This window comes from Somniosus microcephalus, unplaced genomic scaffold, assembly GCF_052327205.1.
Source record: "Somniosus microcephalus isolate GS21.2 unplaced genomic scaffold, FLI_Smic_1.0 unresolved_chr1, whole genome shotgun sequence".
Classification (NCBI taxonomy): domain Eukaryota; kingdom Metazoa; phylum Chordata; class Chondrichthyes; order Squaliformes; family Somniosidae; genus Somniosus; species Somniosus microcephalus.
Genome location: NW_028225179.1, coordinates 171,129,878 through 171,152,686, shown reverse-complemented (window position 1 = coordinate 171,152,686; position 22,809 = coordinate 171,129,878). Strand labels below are relative to the sequence as shown.

The 22,809-nt window shown below is 52.6% G+C and overlaps 2 protein-coding genes across 3 annotated transcripts in view; both read left to right on the top strand.

Moving 5' to 3' along the window:
• LOC147096561 (NACHT, LRR and PYD domains-containing protein 3-like) overlaps positions 1 to 22,809 on the top strand; it is a 254,802-nt gene that overhangs the window by 84,488 nt on the left and 147,505 nt on the right. The window lies entirely within an intron of this gene.
• On the top strand, positions 581 to 8,593 carry LOC147096562 (uncharacterized). Its single transcript, XM_085973838.1, has 3 exons — positions 581 to 599; positions 6,371 to 7,435; positions 7,687 to 8,593. The coding sequence occupies exons 1-3, from the start codon at positions 581 to 583 to the stop codon at positions 8,481 to 8,483; spliced, it is 1,881 nt and encodes a 626-aa protein (XP_085829964.1). The 3' UTR covers positions 8,484 to 8,593.

The following is a 22,809-nucleotide window of genomic DNA, read 5'->3' as shown; positions in this document are numbered from 1 at the left end:
TGTGCAGTTTTGGTCGCCTTATCTGAGGAAGGATGTTCTTGCCGTGGAAGGAGTTCAATGAAGATTCACCAGGCTGATACCTGGGATGGCAGGAATGACGTATGAGGAGAGATTGGGACGATTGGGCTTGTACTCACTGGAGTTTAGAAGAATGAGAGGGGATCTCATTGAAACTTATAAAATTCTGACAGGACTGGACAGAGTAGATGCAGGAAGGATGTTCCCGATGGCCGGGGAGTCCAGAGCCAGGGGTCACAGTCTAAGGATAAGGGGTAAGCCATTTAGGACAGAAATGAGGAGGAATTTCTTCACCCAGAGAGTGGTGAACCTGTGGAATTCACTACCATAGAAGGCAGTACAGGACAATATATTAAATATATTCAAGAAGGAGTTGGATATATTTCTTAAGGCTAAAGGGATCAAGGGGTATGGGGAGAAAGTAGGGACCGGGTACTGAATTTTGATGATCAGCCATGATCGCATTGAATGGCGGAGCAGGCTAGAGGGGTCGAATGGCCTACTCCTGCTCCTATCTTCCATGTTTCTGTGTTTGTATGTTTCAGTTTGAACTGGAGTGGAGATGCAGGAGAAGCTGCTGGGTTTAACCCTGATGCGCTATCAATTACTCATAAAAGACTGAGAGTTAAGAGAGTAACTAAAGGCTTTTATTAACAAAAAGAATGAAGGTCTGCCTCGAGTGGTCGACCGGTCCAGGAATACAAAGGGCTGGGGAGCAGCCACCTTTATACTAGGACTTGTGGGAGGAGTCAGCCGAGGCATGTCCAGGCATGTCTACAGTGGAATACAAACAGTATACAAACAGTGGTTTACCACATTCACCCCTTGTTTAAAATTGAGTCCGGCGGGGTGAAGTGTATCAAAAGTCAGTGTATTGGAGTCGCTCCGGAGGTCTTGTCTGCCGCTGTGATCGGCGTGACGACGGCAGGGGTAGTGAAGCTTCCGGCGTCAAGTCCCGCGTAGGCTGTGGCACTGGCGTGTCGTCCTCGTAGATGTCGAGCGGGTCGCGGGACCCAGGCCTGCCGTCTGCTGGGGCTGGATATCGGATCGTGGGGGGGTGGTGGTAGTGGGTAGTGGGTTACTGCGGCCCCCGAGGGTGCAAGGTCTCTTATGGAGACTGTGTCCTCCCCCCGTCCGGTTACGCAATGTAAGCATACTGGGGGTTGGCGTGGAGGAGGTCGACCCTCTCGACCAGGGAGTCCGTTTTATGGGTCCTCACGTGTCTTCTCAGTAGGACCGGCCCTGGGGACGTCAGCCATGGCGGTAGCGATGTCCCCGATGTGGACTTCCTTGGGAAGACAAACATTTTCTCATGAGGGGTGGCGTTAGTGGCAGTGCAGAGCAGTGACCGAATAGAGTGGAGCGCATCGGGTAGCACATCCTGCCAGTGGGAGGTTGGAAGGCCCCTAGACTTTAAGGCTAGCAGGACGGCCTTCCAAACTGTCGCATTTTCTCTTTCCACCTGTCCGTTCCCCCGGGGGTTGTAACTGGTGGTCCTGCTTGTGGCAATACCCCTAGTTAGCAGGTACTGACGGAGTTCGTCGCTCATAAACGATGAGCCCCGGTCGCTATGGATATAGCTGGGGAAGAGGTCGTTCAGACATTTAATGACCGTGGCACTGGTCATGTCCGGGCAGGGGAAGGCGAACGGGAAACGGGAGTACTCATCGATAATATTGAGGAAGTACACATTGCGGTCGGAGGAGGGGAGAGGCCCTTTAAAATCGACGCTCAGGTGCTCGAAGGGGCGAGTGGCTTTTATCAGGTGGGCCCTGTCTGGTCTATAAAAGTGCGGTTTGCACTCAGCGCAGACTTGGCAGTTCCTGGTCATGGTCCTGACCTCCTCGATAGAGTAAGGCAGGTTGCGGGCCTTGATGAGATGGAAGAACCTGGTGACCCCCGGGTGGCAGAGGTCATTGTGGAGGGCCCGCAGTCTATCGATCTGCACACTGGCGCAGGTGCCACGCGATAACGCATCCGGGGGTTCATTTAGCTTCCCGGGCCGGTACAAGATCTCGTAGTTGTAGGTGGAAAGTTCGATTCTCCACCTCAAGATCTTGTCATTTTTGATTTTGCCCCTCTGCTTGTTGTTAAACATAAAAGCAACTGAACGCTGGTCAGTGAGCAGGGTAAATCGTTTTCCGGCCAGGTAGTGCCTCCAATGACGCACAGCCTCCACAATCGCCTGGGCCTCCTTCTCAACAGCGGAGTGTCTGGTCTCCGGGCCTTGGAGGGTTCATGAAAAGAAGGCCACGGGTCTCCCCGCCTGATTGAGGGTAGCGGCCAGGGCAAAGTCGGACGCGTCGCTTTCCACCTGGAAGGGGATGGATTCATCCACTGCATGCATGGTGGCTTTGGCAATGTCCTCCTTGATACGGTGGAAGGCTAAGCGGGCCTCTGCCGTCAAGGAAAAAGAGGTGGACTTGATCAGCGGATGGGCCTTGTCCGCATAGTAGGGGACCCACTGGGCGTAATAGGAGAAAAACCCTAGGCACCTCTTCAGGGCCTTGAGGCAGTGGGGCAGTGGGAGTTCCATAAGGGGACGCATCCGGTCGAGGTCGGGGCCGATGACTCCGTGTTCCACAATACAGCCAAGGATGGCGAGGCGGTTTGTGCGGAATATGCACTTCTCCTTGTTATATGTCAGGTTCAGGAGTTGGGTGGTGTGGAGGAATTTTTCGAGGTTTGCGTCATGGTCCTGCAAGTCACGGCCGCAGATGGTCACATTGTCCAGGTATGGGAAAGTGGCCTGCAACGCATTTTGATCTACCATCCGGTCCATCTCCCTTTGGAAGACGGAGACCCCGTTGGTGACGCCAAAGGGAACCCTAAGGAAGTGATAGAGGCGGCCGTTTGCCTCAAAGGCAGTATACTGGCGGTCCTCAGGGCTGATAGGGAGCTGGTGGTACGCTGATTTCAGGTCAATGGTCGAGAAGACGCGGTACTGCACGATCTGGTTGACCATATCAGCTATGCGGGGGAGTGGGTAAGCGTCCAGTCGGGTGTAGCGATTTATTGTCTGGCTGTAGTCGATGACCAGGCGCTGCTTCTCGCCGGTCTTAATGACCACAACCTGGGCTCGCCAGGGGCTGGTGCTGCCCTCAATAATCCCTTCCTTCAGGAGCCGCTCCACTTCGGTTTTAATGAAAACCCTGTCCCCGGCACTGTATCGCCTGCTCTTTGTGGCGATGGGCTTACAGTCGGGGGTGAGGTTAGCAAACAGTGGGGGGGGGGTGACTCTTGAGTGTGGAGAGGTTGCACCTGGTGCGCGGCGGGCAATTTGGAAGCTGCTGGCTGTGGACTGTGAGTGGGGGGAGGGGTCCACCGTACGCCATCGTAACACTTTTAAGGTGGCACTGAAAATCTAACCCCAGTAGAACGGCAGCGCAGAGGTCGGGCAGGACCAGAAGTTTAAAATTATCGTACACAGTCCCGTCTACTACGCGTGTCACCACGCAGTAGCCGCCAATGTCTGCTGACTGGGACTCGGAGGCCATAGAAACCCACTGGTGCGCAGGCAGGACTGGGAGAGAGCAACGCCGCACCGTGTCGGGGTGGATGAAGCTCTCCGTGCTCCCAGAGTCAAAAAGGCAGATTGTATCGTGACCATTTACCTTAATGTCCATTGTGGAGCTGGCCAGCTGGTGCGGTCTCGCTTGGTCCAGTGTAACGGATGCCAGCGTAGGGGTCGGTGTGTCGCTGCGGGTATCAGATGAGGCGGTGTTGGGGGCCTGCTGCGTTCCGGCTGTCGTCCAAGATGGCGGCGTCCATGATCCCCATGTGGCTGGAGGCGTCCAAAATGGCTGCTGTACCGGTGGTTCGCACATGGCCGGGGAGGCCCAAGATGGCGGCCCGCATGGCCCACACGCGGCGCTGCTGGGGTTCGGGGTGGCTTTAGCCCTGCAGACGCTAGCGTAGTGTCCCTTCTTCCCGCAGCCCGAGCAGGTCACGTTTTTCGCCGGGCAGCGCGCTCTGGGGTGTTTTGCCTGGCCACAGAAGTAGCATTTCTGGCCTTGGGGCACTGCTGTCTGGCCTTGGGACACTGCTGCGGTAGTTGGGCCGTTGCTGGGGTGTGGCTGGGGTGGCACGGCGCTATGAGACGGTCCTACCATGTCCCAGGCTGTCATTCCCCGCGGCGCCCACGGTGCAGAGGAGTAGGCATCCATGCCCTGGTAGTTTGCATCCAATGAAAGTGCGAGTTCAGAGGCCTTGTTGAGATCGAGGTCACTCTGCTCCAACAGTCGCTGTCGGGTGTAGTTGGACCTGTGGCCCGCTACAAAAGCGTCCCGGATAAGTTCCTCTGTGTACACGGCGGCCTTTACATCCTTACAACCACAGGCCCGGCCAAGCACAGACAGTGCCTGAAGGTATTCCACGGTCGATTCCCCAGGTTGTTGTTTACGACTCCCCAGAAGGTGCCGGGCGTACACTTCGTTCACTGGGCGCGTGTACTGGTCCTTGAGGAGCTTGATGGCGTCCGCGTACGAGGTCGCGTCTTGGATGACCGGTGGTTCACTTTGGAGGTCAGGACATCCAGTTTATCGTCTTCCGATTTGATTGCTTCGGAGGCGGTCAGGAATTTTTCGAAACACTTAAGCCAGTGAGTAAACTTGGTGGATGAGTCCGCCTCCCGATGATCTAAGTCCAGGCATGCTGGTGTGAGGATCTTCTCCATTATAAAAATTTTGTTAATAAAATTGATGCGCTATCAATTACTCATAAAAGACTGAGAGTTAAGAGAGTAACTAAAGGCTTTTATTAACAAAAAGAATGAAGGTCTGCCTCGAGTGGTTGACCGGTCCAGGAATACAAAGGGCTGGGGAGCAGCCACCTTTATACTCGGACTTGTGGGAGGAGTCAGCCGAGGCATGTCCAGGCATGTCTACAGTGGAATACAAACAGTATACAAACAGTGGTTTACCACAAACCCCCAGTACTTCTGAGCCCAGGAGGACCCAACAATTTCCAATGTGAGACTGTCAAGGGAGGTGGATTCTGGGGGAGATTAGGTTGTTACACAGACACTGTCCGTACAATGTAAAAGAGTATTGTTTTAGGAACAAGTATTTCTGTACAGGCTTTTAATCCAGTTTACATCTACAGATTTGTTTTAATTCATTCTTGGGATGTGGGCGTAGCTCGCAAGAGCAGCAAATATGGCCAATCCCCAGTTTCCCATTGAGAAGGGGGTGGTGAGTCACCTTCTTGAACTACTGCAGTCCGTGTGGTGAAGGTATTCCCACAATGTTGTTCGGTAAGGAGTTCCAGGATTATGACCCAGCAACGATGAATATATCTGAGTCAGGATCATGTGTGACTGGGAGGGGAACTTGGAGGTGATGGTGCTCCCATACAACAGCTGCCCTTGTCCTTCTAGGTGGTGGAGGTTGCGGGTTTTGGAGGTTTTATCAAAGTTCTGGTCGAGTTGCAGATGTATAAAGTTCCTTTCCTTCGCCCCCTCCCCCTCCCACTCCCACCTCTCTCTCTCTCTCTCTCCTCCCATAGAGGCCAGAGTCTTGTGTCGGCCCAGACCAGGTGGCGGATTCCCTTCCCTGAAGGACATTAGTGAACCAGTTGGGTTTTTATGGCAATCCGGCAGCTTTCATGGTCACTTTTCTAGTGCCGGCCCCACAAATGACCAGATTCACTGAGCTCAATTTCACAACCTGCCTTTGTTTTCTTGTGGGTTGCCTCTCACGCTCCCTGTTTTAAATTAATTTTACAGGGCACTGGAAGGGGAGGATTTACAGACGGTAAGCTCAAACCAAACATCACTTCAAGATCTGACAGAGTCACTTGACTCATCGGATCTGAATATCACTGGCCTCTGAACATGGAAGCAAAAAGCACTGTTCACAGCGGGGAGAAACTGTACACGTGTTCTGTGTGTGGACGAAGCTTCAGCCAGCCCTCTGACCTATCGAGACACAAGCGCATTCACACCGGGGAGAGGCCGTTCACCTGCTCTGAGTGTGGGAAGGGATTCACTCAGTCATCCCACCTACTGACACACCAGCGAGTTCACACTGGAGAGAGACCATTCACCTGCTCTGAGTGTGGGAAGGGATTCACTCGGTTATCCACCCTGCTGACACACCAGCGAGTTCACACTGGGGAGAGACCGTTCACCTGCTCTGAGTGTGGGAAGGGATTCACTGATTCTTCCAACCTGCTGAGACACCAGCGAGTTCACACTGATGAGAGACCTTTTAACTGCTCGGACTGTGGGCAGTGCTTTAAAAGTTCCGGGGAACTGATACGCCATCAACGTGTTCACACTGACGAGAGACCATTCAGGTGCTCTCACTGTGGGACTGCGTTCAGGCAGTCATCTGAGCTCACTATACACCAGCGCACTCATCTGGGGAGAGACCGTTCACCTGCTCTGAGTGTGGGAAGGGATTCACTAATTCATCCCACCTGCTGACACACCAGCGAGTTCACACTGATGAGAGACCTTTTAACTGCCCGGACTGCGGGAAGTGCTATAAAGGTTCCGGGGAACTGATACGCCATCAACGTGTTCACACTGACGAGAGACCGTTCAGGTGCTCTCACTGTGGGGCTGGGTTCAGGCGATCATCTGACCTCACTGTACACCTGCGCACTCACACTGGGGAGAGGCCGTTCACCTGCTCCGTGTGTGGGAAGGGATTCACTCAGTTATCCCACCTCCTGACACACCAGCGTGTTCACACCGGGGAGAGGCCGTTCACCTGCCCTGAGTGTGGGAAGGGATTCACTAATTCATCCCACCTGCTGACACACCAGCGAGTTCACACTGGGGAGAGGGCGTTCACCTGCTCTGAGTGTGGGAAGGGATTCACTCGGTTAGCCACCCTGCTGACACACCAGCGAGTTCACACTGGGGAGAGGCCATTCACCTGCTCTGAGTGTGGGAAGGGATTCACTGAGTCATCCACCCTGCTGAGACACCAGCGAGTTCACTCTGACGAGAGACCTTTTAACTGCTCGGACTGTGGGAAGTGCTTTAAAAGTTCCGGGGAACTGATATGCCATCAACGTGTTCACATTGGGGAGAGACCGTTCAGGTGCTCGCACTGTGGGACTGGGTTCAGGCAGTCATCTGAGCTCACTGTACACCAGCGCACTCACACTGGGGAGAGGCCGTTCACCTGCCCTGAGTGTGGGAAGGGATTCACTTGTTCATCCACCCTGCTGAGACACCAGCGAGTTCACACTGGGGAGAGGCCGTTCACCTGCTCTGAGTGTGGGAAGGGATTCACTCGGTTATCCACCCTGCTGACACACCAGCGAGTTCACACTGGGGAGAGACCGTTCACCTGCTCTGAGTGTGGGAAGGGATTCACTGATTCTTCCAACCTGCTGAGACACCAGCGAGTTCACACTGATGAGAGACCTTTTAACTGCTCGGACTGTGGGCAGTGCTTTAAAAGTTCCGGGGAACTGATACGCCATCAACGTGTTCACACTGACGAGAGACCATTCAGGTGCTCTCACTGTGGGACTGCGTTCAGGCAGTCATCTGAGCTCACTATACACCAGCGCACTCATCTGGGGAGAGACCGTTCACCTGCTCTGAGTGTGGGAAGGGATTCACTAATTCATCCCACCTGCTGACACACCAGCGAGTTCACACTGATGAGAGACCTTTTAACTGCCCGGACTGCGGGAAGTGCTATAAAGGTTCCGGGGAACTGATACGCCATCAACGTGTTCACACTGACGAGAGACCGTTCAGGTGCTCTCACTGTGGGGCTGGGTTCAGGCGATCATCTGACCTCACTGTACACCTGCGCACTCACACTGGGGAGAGGCCGTTCACCTGCTCCGTGTGTGGGAAGGGATTCACTCAGTTATCCCACCTCCTGACACACCAGCGTGTTCACACCGGGGAGAGGCCGTTCACCTGCCCTGAGTGTGGGAAGGGATTCACTAATTCATCCCACCTGCTGACACACCAGCGAGTTCACACTGGGGAGAGGGCGTTCACCTGCTCTGAGTGTGGGAAGGGATTCACTCGGTTAGCCACCCTGCTGACACACCAGCGAGTTCACACTGGGGAGAGGCCATTCACCTGCTCTGAGTGTGGGAAGGGATTCACTGAGTCATCCACCCTGCTGAGACACCAGCGAGTTCACTCTGACGAGAGACCTTTTAACTGCTCGGACTGTGGGAAGTGCTTTAAAAGTTCCGGGGAACTGATATGCCATCAACGTGTTCACATTGGGGAGAGACCGTTCAGGTGCTCGCACTGTGGGACTGGGTTCAGGCAGTCATCTGAGCTCACTGTACACCAGCGCACTCACACTGGGGAGAGGCCGTTCACCTGCCCTGAGTGTGGGAAGGGATTCACTTGTTCATCCACCCTGCTGAGACACCAGCGAGTTCACACTGGGGAGAGGCCGTTCACCTGCTCTGAGTGTGGGAAGGGATTCACTCAGTCATCCATCCTGCTGAGACACCAGCGAGTTCACAAGTGACTGCAGGGGTTGGATTCTGTTGTTGCTGCTGTTAATCACATCCAGGACTGAACCATGTTCATTCTGACAGTTAGGGTTTGTTTCTGCTGATGTTAATAACCCCTATAACTGGGCTGGAGTTTAATATTCTGGATAGATGTCAAATAAGTCAGCTTTGTTTTAAACACATTGTTGCAGATTTTTGCCTTTCCCACCTGAGTGTTTAGCATCACCTGGCTGGAGCTCAGAAAGGACAATCTGGGGGAGGATCGTACAGTGGGAACAGAACTCCAGCCTGGACACAGTCCTTCAGGGTCACACTGAGAGGGGCAAACGGCACTTTGGTCTTTCTCATCTCTCTTCACTGACAGCAAAGTCCCCATGAGGGTTAATCTCGAGGCGCGTGAGAAACGTGTCCCAGCCACTCTCTGCCATGGTTCAGAGCTCCTAGGCACGGAACAGAAGGCTCCTTTAGGAATGTACCCCAGTGTTTTTTTTTTAATGGCCTTTTTAACCTGTGTTGCTACTTTTAGTGATTTGTGTATCTGTATCCCTGGATCCCTCTGCTCCTCCAGCCCATTTAGCACTGCGCACACCGGGGCCCTGCTGGACCACCGGGGAGCAGGGTGTCGGATCAAGAGGAGCGCCGGGCTGAGCGATCGCGGCCGACACCCCGAAGAAGAAAGGGGAAGGGGGCAGGTGCTGGCAGTCGGCCAAAATAAAAAGTTGCCGCCCGACACCTGCCCTTTAAGTGGCGCTGCTGCGACGGCAAGAATGACCCCTGACCCTGTCGGACATATCATCCGGCGATAGGTCAGGGGTCGCAACCCAAGGTTGCAGCCAGGGTGCTGCGCATGGCGATGACGTCATTGCCGGTGGTGCAGTGCTGCGGGGTGCTACCGGCTACCGCCGCCACTAAACTCCCACTGAATATCGCGGGAGGCACAAAGCAACCCAATTTCACCCCCTTGTCCAAGTAGTGTGTGGCCTCCTTATTCTTCCCACCAAAACACACCACCTCACACCGATCTATAGTGAAATTCATTAACACACCGCCTCACACTGATCTACAGTGAAATTCATTAACACTGCCTCACACTGATCTATAGTGAAATTCATCAACACACCACCTCACACTGATCTACAGTGAAATTCATTAACACACCACCTCACACTGATCTATCGTGAAATTCATCAACACCACCTCACACTGATCTACAGTGAAATTCATTAACACACCACCTCACACTGATCTATAGTGAAATTCATAAACACACCACCTCACACTGATCTACAGTGAAATTCATTAACACACCACCTCACACTGATCTACAGTGAAATTCATTAACACACCACCTCACACTGACCTACAGTGAAATTCATTAACACACCACCTCACACTGATCTATAGTGAAATTCATTAACACACCACCTCACACTAATCTATAGTGAAATTCATTAACACACCACCTTACACTGATCTACAGTGAAATTCATTATCACACCACCTCACACTGAACTACAGTGAAATTCATTAACACACCACCTTACACTGATCTATCGTGAAATTCATCAACACACCACCTCACACTGATCTACAGTGAAATTCATTAACACACCACCTCACACTGATCTATAGTGAAATTCATAAACACACCACCTCACACTGATCTACAGTGAAATTCATTAGCCAATTACATGCCCATTCTGAAATTTTTTAATGTCTTCTTGCATTTTGTCTTCCTCAGGATTAACTCTACCTCCCAATTTGGTGTCCTCAACAAATTTTGAAATTGTACCTCTGATTCCCAAGTCCAAATTGTTTCTGTAAATGGCGAACAAAACTGGCCCCAGCACCAATCCCTGTGGAACACCACTTCCCACCTTTTGCCAGTCTGAGTAGCTACTCCCAACCCCTACTCTCTGTTTTCTGTTTTGTAACCAGCTTGCTAGCCATAAACAGTATGTAAGATCGACACGATGACCAAGGTCAGGCCGTGTGGAGTGAAGGGCAAGGCAGCAGAATGGATGAAAAGCTGGCTACAAAACAGAAATCAGAGGGTTGGAGTTAAGGGAAGTTTATAGCGATCTTTCCATCCATTCTGTTGCCTGGCCCTTGACTCCACACGGCCTGACCGTGGTCATCTTGTAGACCGTACATACTGCAGACACAGTGCACCAGTGGTGGAGGGGGTGGATATTGAGTCCTGTGGCAGGGGCGCTGATGAAGTGGATTTCTCTGTCTGTGAGTTTTGAGGCATCGCTATTTGCGTTTTTCACCTCTTTCCACCTTTAAATAAAACCTTGCTGCCAGTTTATTAAAGCCATTAACAGCCGCTCGGGTGGGACACCCCAATAAATGAGGCCTTGTTTCCCTCAGAATGACAGGCCTGAACCCGAGTTAGAAAACATTTAGTAATTAAACCAGACTGGGCGGGGCCTGAGGTGCCAGTTAATAACGGAAAATTGGTGGCCAGCGTACTTCACACCAGGGCTGAGGACCCGGGGACTCGGGTTTCTGTGTCATTTATTGAGTCATTTTGTTTATTGCTGAATCTCAATCAGACTGGCGGGTCATCTTGCTGTCTGACGGAGGTGAGGGTCCCCAATGGAGGGCCCTCTATGCGGGAGTCCTTCCCTGCAGCATTGCAAGTCCAGATGTGTTTTTTGCGGCCTAGAGGAGTCCACGGGCCGTGTATATATTCAGTGTGAGAGGTTACAGCCCCTGTATAGTTACCTGAAGGGGCTGCTCCTCAACTCTTGGTTACACTTTAGCCCCACGCTCCTAATCTTTGGCCGCCCGGTGCGGAGTGGGGGTGGGTAAGTCAGAGGATCTTAGAGTCATAGAGTCATAGAGTTTTACAGCACAGAAAGAGGCCCTTCGGCCCATCGTGTCTGTGCCGCCCATCCCTCCCTGTCCAGTCTAATCCCATTTTCCAGCATTTGGTCCATAGCCTTGTATGCAATGGCATTTCAAGTGCTCATCCAAATGCTTCTTGAATGTTGTGAGGGTTCCTGCCTCTACCACCCTTTCAGGCAGTGAGTTCCAGCTTCCAACCACCCTCTGGGTGAAAAAGTTCCTCCTCAAATCCCCCCTAAATCTCCTGCCCCTTACCCTGAATCTGTGCCCCCTTGTTATTGACCCCCCTACTAAGGGGAAAAGTTCCTCTTTATCTACCCTATCTATGCCCCTCATCATTTTGTACACCTCAATCAGGTCCCCCCTCAGCCTTCTTTGCTCCAAGGAAAACAACCCCAGCCTGTCCAGTCTCTCTTCATAGCTGAGGCGCTCCATCCCAGGTAACATCCTGGTGAATCTTCTCTGCACCCTCTCCAAAGCAATCACATCCTTCCTATAGTGAGGCGACCAGAACTGTACACAGTACTCCAGCTGTGGCCTCACCAGCGTTTTGTACAGCTCCATCATAACCTCCCTGCTCTTATATTCTATGCCTCTGCTAATGAAGGCAAGTATCCCATAAGCCTTTTTAACCACCTTATCTACCTGTTCCGCTGCCTTCAGGGATCTATGTACATGTACACCAAGGTCCCTCTGACCCTCTGTACTTCCTAGGGTCCTACCACTCATTGTGTATTCCCTTGCCTTATTTGTCGGCCCAAAATGCATCACCTCGCACTTTTCCGGGTTAAATTCCATTTGCCACTTTTCCGCCCATCTGACCAACCCGTTAATATTGTCCTGTAGCCTGAGGCTTTCCTCCTCGCAATTTACCACCCCACCAATTTTCGTGTCATCCGCGAACTTACTGATCATACCCTTTACATTCTCATCCAAATCATTAATGTAGATCACAAACAGCAAGGGACCCAGCACCGATCCCTGAGGTACCCCACTGGACACAGGCTTCCAGTCACAAAAGCAACCTTCGACCATCACCCTCTGCCTCCTGCCACTCAGCCAGTTTAGGATCCAACGCGCCAAGGCCCCCTGGATCCCATGGGCTCTTACCTTCTTGACCAGTCTCCTATGCGGGACCTTGTCAAAAGCTTTACTGAAGTCCATGTAAACCACATCCACAGCATTTCCCTCATCCACACACCTAGTCACCCCCTCGAAAAATTCAATCAGATTGGTCAGACATGATTTACCCTTGACAAAGCCATGCTGACTATCCCCGATTAATCCTTGCCTCTCCAAGTGGAGACTAATTTTGTCCCTCAGAATTTTTTCCAATAATTTCCCTACCACAGATGTTAGGCTCACTGGCCTGTAATTCCCTGGTTTATCCCTGCTACCCTTCTTGAATAATGGTACTACATTAGCTGTTCTCCAGTCCTCTGGTACATCCCCTGTGGCCAGAGAGGTTCTGAAAATTTGTGCCAGAGCCCCTGCAATCTCCTCCTTTGCCTCACACAACAGCCTGGGATACATCTCGTCCGGGCCTGGGGATTTATCCACTTTTTGGCCTGCTAAAACCGCTAGTACCTCCTCCCTCTCGATGCTAATATGTTCAAGTATGTCACAGTCCCCTTGCCCGACTTCTATGTCTACATCGTCTTTCTCCATAGTGAACACTGAGGCAAAAAATTCATTTAAAACCCCACCTACTTCATCTGGCTCTACACACAGCTTGCCACTTTGGTCCCTAATGGGCCCTACCCTTTCCCTGGTTATCCTCTTGCCCTTAATATACTTATAAAACATCTTAGGATTTTCCTTTATTTTGCTCGCCAGTGTTATTTCATGGCCCCTCCTCGCCCTCCTAATTTCCTTTTTAAGTATGCCCCTGCACCTCTTATACTTCTCTCGGGCTTCCACCGTCTTTTGTCTTTTGTAACTGCCAAAAGCCCCCCTTTTTTTCCTAATGCATTTTTGTATATCCTTTGTCATCCAAGGTTCCCTTTGCTTGTTGGTCCCACCCTTGACCTTTACAGGAACATGTTGGTGTTGTACTCTCTCTATTTCCCTTCTGAAAGCCTCCCACTGTTTTGATGTGGATTTTCCTATAAGTAGCTGCTCCCAGTCCACTTTTGCCAGATCCTGTCTTATCTTATTAAAATCGGCCTTCCCCCAATTTAGAACCCTGATTTCCGGGCCGTCTTTGTCTTTTTCCATGACCACTTTAAATCTCACCGAATTGTGGTCACTATCGCCAAAATGCTCTCCTACAGACACTTCCACCACCTGCCCGGCTACATTCCCTAGAATTAGGTCCAGTACCGCCCCCTCTCTTGTAGGACTTTCTACATGTTGGCTCAAAAAGCTTTCCTGGATGCACTTTAAGAATTCTGCTCCCTCCAAGCCTTTCACACTCTGACTATCCCAATTTATATTGGGGAAGTTGAAATCCCCCACTATTACTACCCTATTATTTTCACACTTTTCTGATATCTGCCTGCATATCTGTTCCTCTATCTCCCCCTGACTGTTTGGGGGCCTATAGTACACTCCCAGCAAGGTGCTTGACCCCTTTTTGTTTTTAAGTTCTACCCATATGGCCTCATTAGAGGAACCCGCTAATATATCATCCCTCCTTACAGCAGTAATAGACTCCTTAATTAATATTGCAACACCCCCTCCCCTTTTACACCCCCCTCTGTCTCGCCTGAAGATTCTATACCCCGGAATATTTAGCTGCCAGTCCTGACCCTCCCTCAACCATGTCTCCGTGATAGCAACAATATCGTACTCCCATGTGTTCAACAACAACTTCAGTTCATCCACCTTATTTGCAAGACTCCTTGCATTAAAATAAATGCCTTCCAGCCCTGCCATATTCCCTTTTGCCTTCACATCTTTGCTCTGCCTTCCCTGCTGACTTGTTTTTTCCTCCTTATTTGGCTGTACATCACCCCCTACTATAGCTCCACTCTGTATCCCATCCCCCTGCCGAATTAGTTTAAACCCCCCCAGCAGTGCTAGCAAACCTCCCCGCAAGGATATTGGTTCCCCTCTGGTTCAGGTGTAAACCGTCCGACTTGTCCAAGTCCCACCTGTCCCAGAAGCAGACCCAGTGATCCAGGAAACTAAAGCCCTCCCTCCTGCACCATCCCTTTAGCCACGCATTCATCTGTTCTATCCTCCTATTCCTATACTCACTAGCACGTGGCACCGGGAGTAATCCAGAGATTACAACCTTTGACGTCCTGCTCCTTAATCTTGCCCCTAGCTCCCTAAATTCCTGCTGCAGGACCTCATCCCTCTTTTTACCTATGTCGTTGGTACCAATGTGGACCACGACCTCTGGCTGTTCACCCTCCCCCTCCAGAATGCCCTTCTCCTGGACCTGCTCTTGGGCCTGGTGAAAACAGCAATTTGTAGGTCCAGGATGGGCGGGGCCCATGGGGTGGTGTCACTCTGGCTGCCTGCCCCTCTCCCGTGGTCTTGTCCGTGCCTGGGTGGCCCTGGAGAGGGAGCAGGCGGTGTTTTGACCGGTACGCTTGATGCCTTCTGTGACCGGTGTGCGCCTCAGGTTAAAGAGGGTATGATTCAGAAGTTTGCAGATGATACTAAAATCGGCTGTGTGGTTGATACTGAAGAAGGAAGCTGTAGACTGCAGGAAGAGATCAATACATTGGTCAGTTGGGCAGAACAGTGGCAAATGGAATTCAATCCGGGGAAGTGTGAGGTAATGCATTTGGGGAGGACTAACAAGGAAAGGGAATACACATTAAATGTTAGGACACTGAGTAGTGTAGAGGATCAGAGGGGCCTTGGAGTGCATGTCCAGAGATCCCTGAAGGTAGCAGGCCAGGTAGGTAAGGTGGTTTAGAAGGCATACGGAATGCTTGCCTTTATTAGCCGTGGTATAGAATATAAGAGCAGGGGGGTTATGCTTCAACTGTATAAAACACTAGTTAGGCCTCAGCTAGAGTACTGTGTGCAGTTCTGGTCACCACATTACAGGAAAGATGTGATTGCACGAGAGAGGGTACAGAGGAGATTTACAAGGATGTTGCCGGGAGTAGAGAATCTTAGCTATGAGGAAAGACTGGATAGGCTGGGTCTGTTTTCCTTGGAACAGAGGAGGCTGAGGGGAGACCTTATTGAGGTGTATAAAATTATGAGGGGCCTAGATAAAGTGGATAGAAAGGACCTATTTCCATTAGCAGAGGGGTCAAAAACCAGGGGCCACAGATTTAAAGTAATTGTTGGAAGGTTTAGAGGGGATTTGAGGGGAAATTTCTTCACCCAGAGGGTGGTGGGGGTCTGGCACTCACTGCCTGAAAGGGTGGTAGAGGCAGGAACCCTAACCACATTTAAAAAGTACTTGGATGTGCACTTGGGATGCTTTACCCTGCAGGGCTATGGACCAAGAGCTGGGAAGTGAGATTAGGCTGGATCGCTCTTTGTTGGCTGGCGCGGACACGATGAGCTGAAATGGCCTCCTTCCGTGCTGTAACTTTCTATGATTCTAAGTGGCAATAATCGATCCTCACAGTCACATTATGATTGAATTATTATTTGTGAGTGTCGCTGTATTGTACAGTTATTATTCATAGAATAGATTCAGAGACTTACAGCACAGAAGGAGGCCATTCGGCCCATCGTGCCTGTGCCGGCTCTTTGAAAGAGTCGTCGTGTTTAGTCCCACATCCTCACTTTTTGTCCGTAACCCTGTCAGTTGCTCAAGTTCCCGTCCAACTCTGCTTTACAATTATTAACGGAATCAGCTTCCACCATCTTTTCAGGTCGAGTGTTCCAGATCCCCACAACTCTGAGTGGAAACATTTCTCCTCATCTCTCCTCTAGATCTTTTGCCAATATCTTTGAATCTTTGACCTCTAGTTATTGACCCACTCACCAGAGCGAATGTTTCTTTCCCAATTTATTCTATCAAAATCTCTCACCATCTTGAAAACCTCTATTAAATCACCTCTGAACCTTCTCTGTTCCAAGGAGGACAGTCCGAACTTAGAACATAAGAAGTAGGAGCAGGAGTCGGCCATACGGCCCCTCGGGCCTGCTCCGCCATTCAATAGGATCATGGCTGATCCGAACCTAGACTCACATCCACTTCCCTGCCTGCTCCCCGTAACCCCTAATTCCCTTATCAGCTAGGAAACTGTCTATCTCCGTTTTAAATTTATTTAATGTCGCAGCTTCCACAGCTCTCTGAGGTAGCAAATTCCATAGATTTACTACCCTCTGAGTGAAGAAGTTTCTCCTCATCTCAGTTTTGAAAGGGCAGCCCCTTATTCTAAGATTATGCCCCCTAGTTCTAGTCTCACCCATCAGTGGAAACATCCTCCCCGCATCCACCCGATCAAGCCCCCTCACAATCTTATATGTTTCGATAAGATTCCCTCCCATTCTTCTGAATTCCAATGAGTAGAGGCCCAACCTCCTCAACCTTTCCTCATAAGTCAAGCCCCTCATCTCCGGAATCAACCGAGTGAACCTTCTCTGAACTGCCTCGAGAGCAAGTATATCTTTTCTTAAATATGGAAAACAAAACTGTACGCAGTATTCCAGGTGTGGCCTCACCAGTCTGTCAATATGCTTCTATTATAATCTCTTGATCTGTGGCCATAAAAACCTCCAGTCTCAGCCCTTATTATAGAATAATAGATGGAGTATATTCTTTGTGGCTTACACAATACTGCCTGAGCAATTTGTACTTCTGCTTAAAGCCCAAATCATAAGGCAGTAGAATGTACCAGGACAACCCTACCGGATTATTAATTTCAATTAATTTTATTACTTTTCCAACCTCTCCTCATAACTGAAGTCCCTCATCCCAGGTAACATCCTGGTAAACCTCCTCTGGACCCTTTCTAAGGCCTTTACACCTTTCCTCAAGTGTGGGGCCCAGACTTGTCCACAACACTCCAGCTGAGACATAACCTGTGATTTATGAAGTTCCAACATCATCTCTTTGCTTTTATATTCTATTCCTCTGTTTATAAACCCAAGTAACCGGTTATTGGTTGTTTATTATCTGGGGGGCACTGGGGCACTTGCCTTCATGGGTTTTGCTCCCGTCTGGTGTCACTGGGGCAACTCAGAGTCACCCCTACAGGTGGTGAAAAATGGCCCAATCTCAATCGGATGACAAAGATGAGGAGAAATGTTTTCACTCAGAGAGTTGTTGGGATCTGGAACGCTCAGGGAGTGGGTTAATGAACCTCGGGATCCCTGATAGCCAGCCAGGAATCTTGTGCTGCTGCTGTGCCAGAAGAGAGGAGAGGACAGGACAGGACAGGTGAGGTCTCTCTCTCTGTGTCCAGGAGGAGAGACCACATCTGTTGCTGCTGCAGCTACTATTGGGGTGCCAGAGGAGAGGAGAGACCAGGAGACCAGACCAGAGCTCACAACAAAGGGAAGCCATTCCATCACTGTTTCCCCAACTGGTCTCCATTACAGGAGAGGGAGAGAGGGGAGAAAAACAAACATCCTACATCTGTTCAGAAGGAGGGAGAGCCGTTGGAAAACTTCTACAGGTGGGTGTTTCATGGTGCACTCTCATAAAGACTTTGTATTTAAGTGGGGAGGAGGAAAGAAGAAGGAAAAGAAAACATCTAGGGGTGTGTGTGAGTGTGTGTGGCTCTTGTAAAACTAGGCCACACACACCACTAGCAAACACCCCTCCCTATTGCTTGACCTGGGACAGCTGGAGCTGGCCAGGCGAAGTCATCATTTAATTATCACATCGTTAAGACCTGGTGGTGGACTGAGCCTGGGCATCTCCAGCTTTATTTGCCCAGGTGAAGACATCTTCTCCCCCCACAAGAAGACCATCAATAGAGACTTATTTTTTGGAGAGTGCACCCCTGCGATCACCCGCCCACCATCTTGAGTGGAGACCCAGCCGCTGCGGCCTCCCTCCTTCCCACCCCCCTTTCTCTCTCTCTTTGTCTCTCTCTAAAGAGGCACCTCATATCCATTAATTGCCCATTGAGCAGAGGAGAGAAGGCCCCTCTCCCAATTTAATCAACAAGGGGAGAGGTGTGCCTTCACTTTTAAAGCTCCCTCTGCTCAGGAAAAACAACCACTGAGGCCATTAACATCACCAGGCCTGTGACTTGGGTGGGTGTAGCCCTTGATAATAAGCACCCCACGATGGCGACCACATCATCGCTGGTGACGGGGCCAGTAAGGTCATACGCAAGTGTGGCAGCCACGGCCATGGCTGCTCCCACTGCTTCTGCTGCCCCGTCACCATTCCGCCTCATCACTAAAATACACGGGGTGAAGAGCTACACTCACCCCAACATGACTATCGAGGTGTGCATGAAGGCCATGGCTGGGGTTGTCGGCCCTTCAGCCATCGTCGCCGCCTCAAATGTACGGCAAGGTGGTGTTCTTCCTGGCATCAGAGCGGGCAGTGTCCCTGGCTGTAACCAAGGGGCTCACCGTGGGCGGGCCCTTCCTGCCAGTGGATCCTCTCGAGGCCACCGTGCAAAGGATCCTCTTGTCAAACATCCCGCCCTTTGTTTTGGCTGAGCTCCTCCTCCCCCCACCTACGTCAACTGGGGGAGGCGAGGTTGGGGATCACACCCATCCCGCTCGGATGCAGGGAGCCAGCCTCCGGCATGTCTTCTCCTTCCAGCACCAGCTTTTTGTTCAGCTGACCCGGGAGGAGGACACCGAGGGCGCTTTTATCATGTGCCATGAGGGGGCTCCCCACCCCGTCATTTGGACGTCGGACGGTGTGCAGTGCCACGCCTGTAAGGAGGTGGGGCACATATGAAAGAACTGCCCTGCCTCCAAGGCCCTAGACAGATGGTCGGATCTGCTGCTGCTCGTCGGCTCCATACATGCCGCTGTCAAATCCATGGGCACAGACGAGGGCGCGGGGCCACGGGAGCAGCGTCGGATCAACAAATTCCTCGCTGGGCTGCTGAGGGAGTGGCAGTCGAATAGCGGCCGCTCTCCCTCCTCCCGTTAAGTTGAGGTTGCACTATGCTCTTGTCATGAAGATAACCATAGCCAGCCTCAACATCAACGGCAGCAGAGATGCGCGCCGTAGATTTAATAACTTCTTGGTCCTCCGGGACGGGAGGTATGCGGTGTGCTTCCTGCTAGAAACCCACACCGTTCCGGAGGACGAGGCCACGTGGCTCCTGGAGTGGCAAGGAGGTGTCAGCATGAGTCACCTCACCAACTATTCCAGCGGGGTGGCTATCTTGCTGGCCCTGCATTTTCAGCCGGTTACCTAGTGGGTCAAGGAGCACGTGCCGGGCCGCTTGCTTCAGGTCACTGTTGCCGGTGCGCAGCAAGTGTGCTTCTTTGAAGAAGTGTCCGCTCTTCTGGGCTCCATCGACGTCGGCGAGTGCGTCATCCTCGGGGGAGATTTTAATTGCACCCTCGAGGCGAGGGACCGTTTGGGTCCCCCGCGCAGCCTGGCATCGGTGGAGAAGTTGAGGGACCTGGTCGGGTCCTTCGACTTGGTGGACGTCTGACGGAATCTCCATCCCGACTCCAGCGCCTTCACTTACGTGAGGTCTGGAGGAGGAAGGTCCAGAATTGACCGCCTTTACATTTCCCGGGCGTACGTCTCCTGCGTCCCGGCGGCTTCCATGCGGCCGGTGCCGTGCACGGACCACCACCTGGTGTGGGTGGAGCTCGCTGCGTTGCGCGCGCCGGGGGGTCCGTGTACTGGCATTTTAACAACCTGCTGCTGAAGGACGAGCGGTTCCGGGATTCATTTCGTTGGTTCTGGGCCGACTGGAGAAGGAAGCGGGGGGGCTTCCCCTCCTTGAGGCTATGGTGGGATATGGGCAAGGCTCACGTCCATCTCTTCTGTCAGGAATACACGAGGGGGTCGACCAAGAGGCGGGAGGCCTGGGTCAGGCAGTTGGAGAGGGAGGTGCTCGACCTGGAGTCCCGTCTTGGTCAAGTCGTCGATGACCCGGCCCTGCGGAAGGTGTACGAAGAGAAGTAGGGCACACTGAAGGACCTGCAGCTCGTCGGGTCCCGAGGCGCGTACATGAGGTCGCAGATCCAGATCCTCTGGGACCTGGTCCGTAAGCAGCTCTTGGGGCTGCTGGCCGACAACGGATCTCTGGTCTCAGATCCGGAGGGGATCAGCGCGGAGACCCGGGCCTATTACGGGGCTCTGTTCTCTCCGGATCCGTCCAGCAAGGATGTGTGCAGAGTTTTGTGGGAGGACTTGCTGAAGGTCGGCCCGGAGGGCGCCGAAAAATTGGACACTCCGCTAAGCTTGGCAGAGCTGACCGGCGCCCTCGGCCAGCTCTCGAATGGAAAGTCCCCGGAGCTGGATGTGCTGACCGTGGAGTTCCACAGGGCGTTCTGGGATGTCCTGGGGGGCGACTACGTGCGGGTCCTGGGGGAAAGTCTGGCGACTGGGGAGATGCCCCTCTCTTGGTGCAGGGCGGTCATTGTCCTGCTGCCTAAGAGGGGCGATCTCCGCCTATTAAAAAACTGGCGCCCGGTCTCCCTTCTCAGCACAGATTATAAAATTTTTGCCAGGGCCATGTCTGCCCGCCTTGGTACCGTGCTGGCCCACATGATCCACCCGACCAGTCCTACACGGTCCTGGGCTGGACTATCCACGATAACATCCATCTGGTCCGGGACCGGGTCCACCATTCCCAGAGGGCTGGTCTGTTGGTCTCCTTCCTTTCCCTGGATCAGGAGAAGGCGTTTGACAGGGTGGATCATGAGTATCTCTTCGGGACTCTGCGTGCTTTCGGGTTCGGGACGCATTTGTCGCCCGGGTCCGACTTCTGTACACTGCTGCAGAGTGTCTGATTAAAGTTAACGGGTCCTTGCCGGCGCCCCTTCGCTTCAGGAGGGGTCCTTGCCCCATGTCCGGTCAGTTATACGCCATTTGCGTAGAGCCTTTCCTGCACCTCTTGTGGAAGAGGTTGACGGGACTGGCTCTGCAAGGGCCGGGCATGGAGGTGGTCCTCTTGGCTTATGCCGATGACGTGCTCCTCATGGTCACGGATCCCGGATGACTTGCGGAGGATGCGGGAATGCCAGCAGATTTACTCGGACGCATCCTCCGCCAAGATCAACTGGGAGAAATGTTCCGGACTCCTGGTGGGTCAGTGGCGGGTGGACTCCCTGCCGGAGGAGTTCAGGCCCTTCGCCTGGAGCACCACGCACCTCCTCTACTTGGGAGTCTACCTTAGCCCTGCCGAGGACGCCTGGCCGGCGAACTGGCAAGAGTTAGAGGCCAAAGTCGCCACTCGCTTAGGACACTGGACAGGACTGCTCCAAGTGTTGTTCTACAGGGGTTGAGCGCTGGTCATAAACCGGCTGGTGGCCGCCATGTTGTGGTACCGGTTGGTCACTTTGATCCCTCCCCCTGCGTTTGTCGCCAAGATGCAGAAGAAGCTCATCGACTTCTTCTGGGGCAAAAGGAAGCACTGGGTCTCTGCCATGGTTCTGAGTCTCCCGCTTAGGGAGGGCGGTCAGGCGCTGGTGTGCCTTCGCACCCAGGTTGCGACTTTCCGTCTTCAGACACTGCAGAGATACCTGTACGTCGAGAATCCTCCGAGATGGTGTGCGCTGGCGATGTAGTTCTTCCGCCAGCTGCACGGCCTCAATTATGACATGCAGCTCCTGTTTGTGAAAGTGGGCGGCAGGCGTGCCAGCCTGCGGGAGCTGCCTGTCTTCTACCAGGAACTGCTATGGGTTTGGAACTATGTCGCTTCCAGGCGGAGCTCTCCCCTGTCAGGAATGGCGGCTGTCCTTCAGGAGCCGCTGCTCAGGAATCCGCACCTCCACGTCCGCGGGTTCGGGTGGCTGGCGGAGCACAGGGCTGTGCCTGGCAAGGTGACCAGAGTCGGGGACCTGCTCGATGGTGGAGGAGCGGGCTGGATGGCGCCGAAGGAGTTGGCGCGGCACATGTCTTGGGCCAACGTCCAGCTTGCGGTCAAAGCCATCGAGTCGATGAAAGCGGCACTGCGCCCCGGCGCCACAAGGTGTATCGAGGCGGCTCAAACACGTGGGGCAATCCCATCCGAGCTTTCCCCCGTTCGGACGGAATTCCTCATCGGCGCCCGGCCCCAAAACTCCCCTCGGGAACCAGCGCCTCACAACTTGAGCCGTCTCGAGGAAATACCCTCCGTGCCTTTTCATTCCACACGGAGGTGTTTCCTGTACGGGCTGCTCCTGCACACTCTCCACTTTGCCATCTTCGCCTGCCGTCCGGGCACACCTTGGCGTGCCGTCTTGCCTTCCGGCGGAGGCGGAGGTCCCCAATGGAGGGCTCTCTATGCGGGAGTCTTCCCTTGTTCTATTGGGGACTTGGCCTGGAGGGTGTTGCACGGAGCAGTCCCGTGCAATATATTTTTAAGTAGGTTCACGGACTCCCAGGCCACCTGTCTTTTCTGCGGCCTGGAGGAGTCCGTGTTTCATATATATACGGAGTGTGAGAGGTTGTAGCCCCTCTTCCATTATTTGAAGGGG

What these genes read in the sequence shown, in the direction of transcription:
- LOC147096562 (XM_085973838.1), top strand. An exon ending in CTGTGGGCAGTGCTTTAAAA is followed by an intron (nt 7,436 to 7,686) that starts GTTCCGGGGAAC and finishes AGTGCTATAAAG; the next exon opens with GTTCCGGGGAACTGATACGC.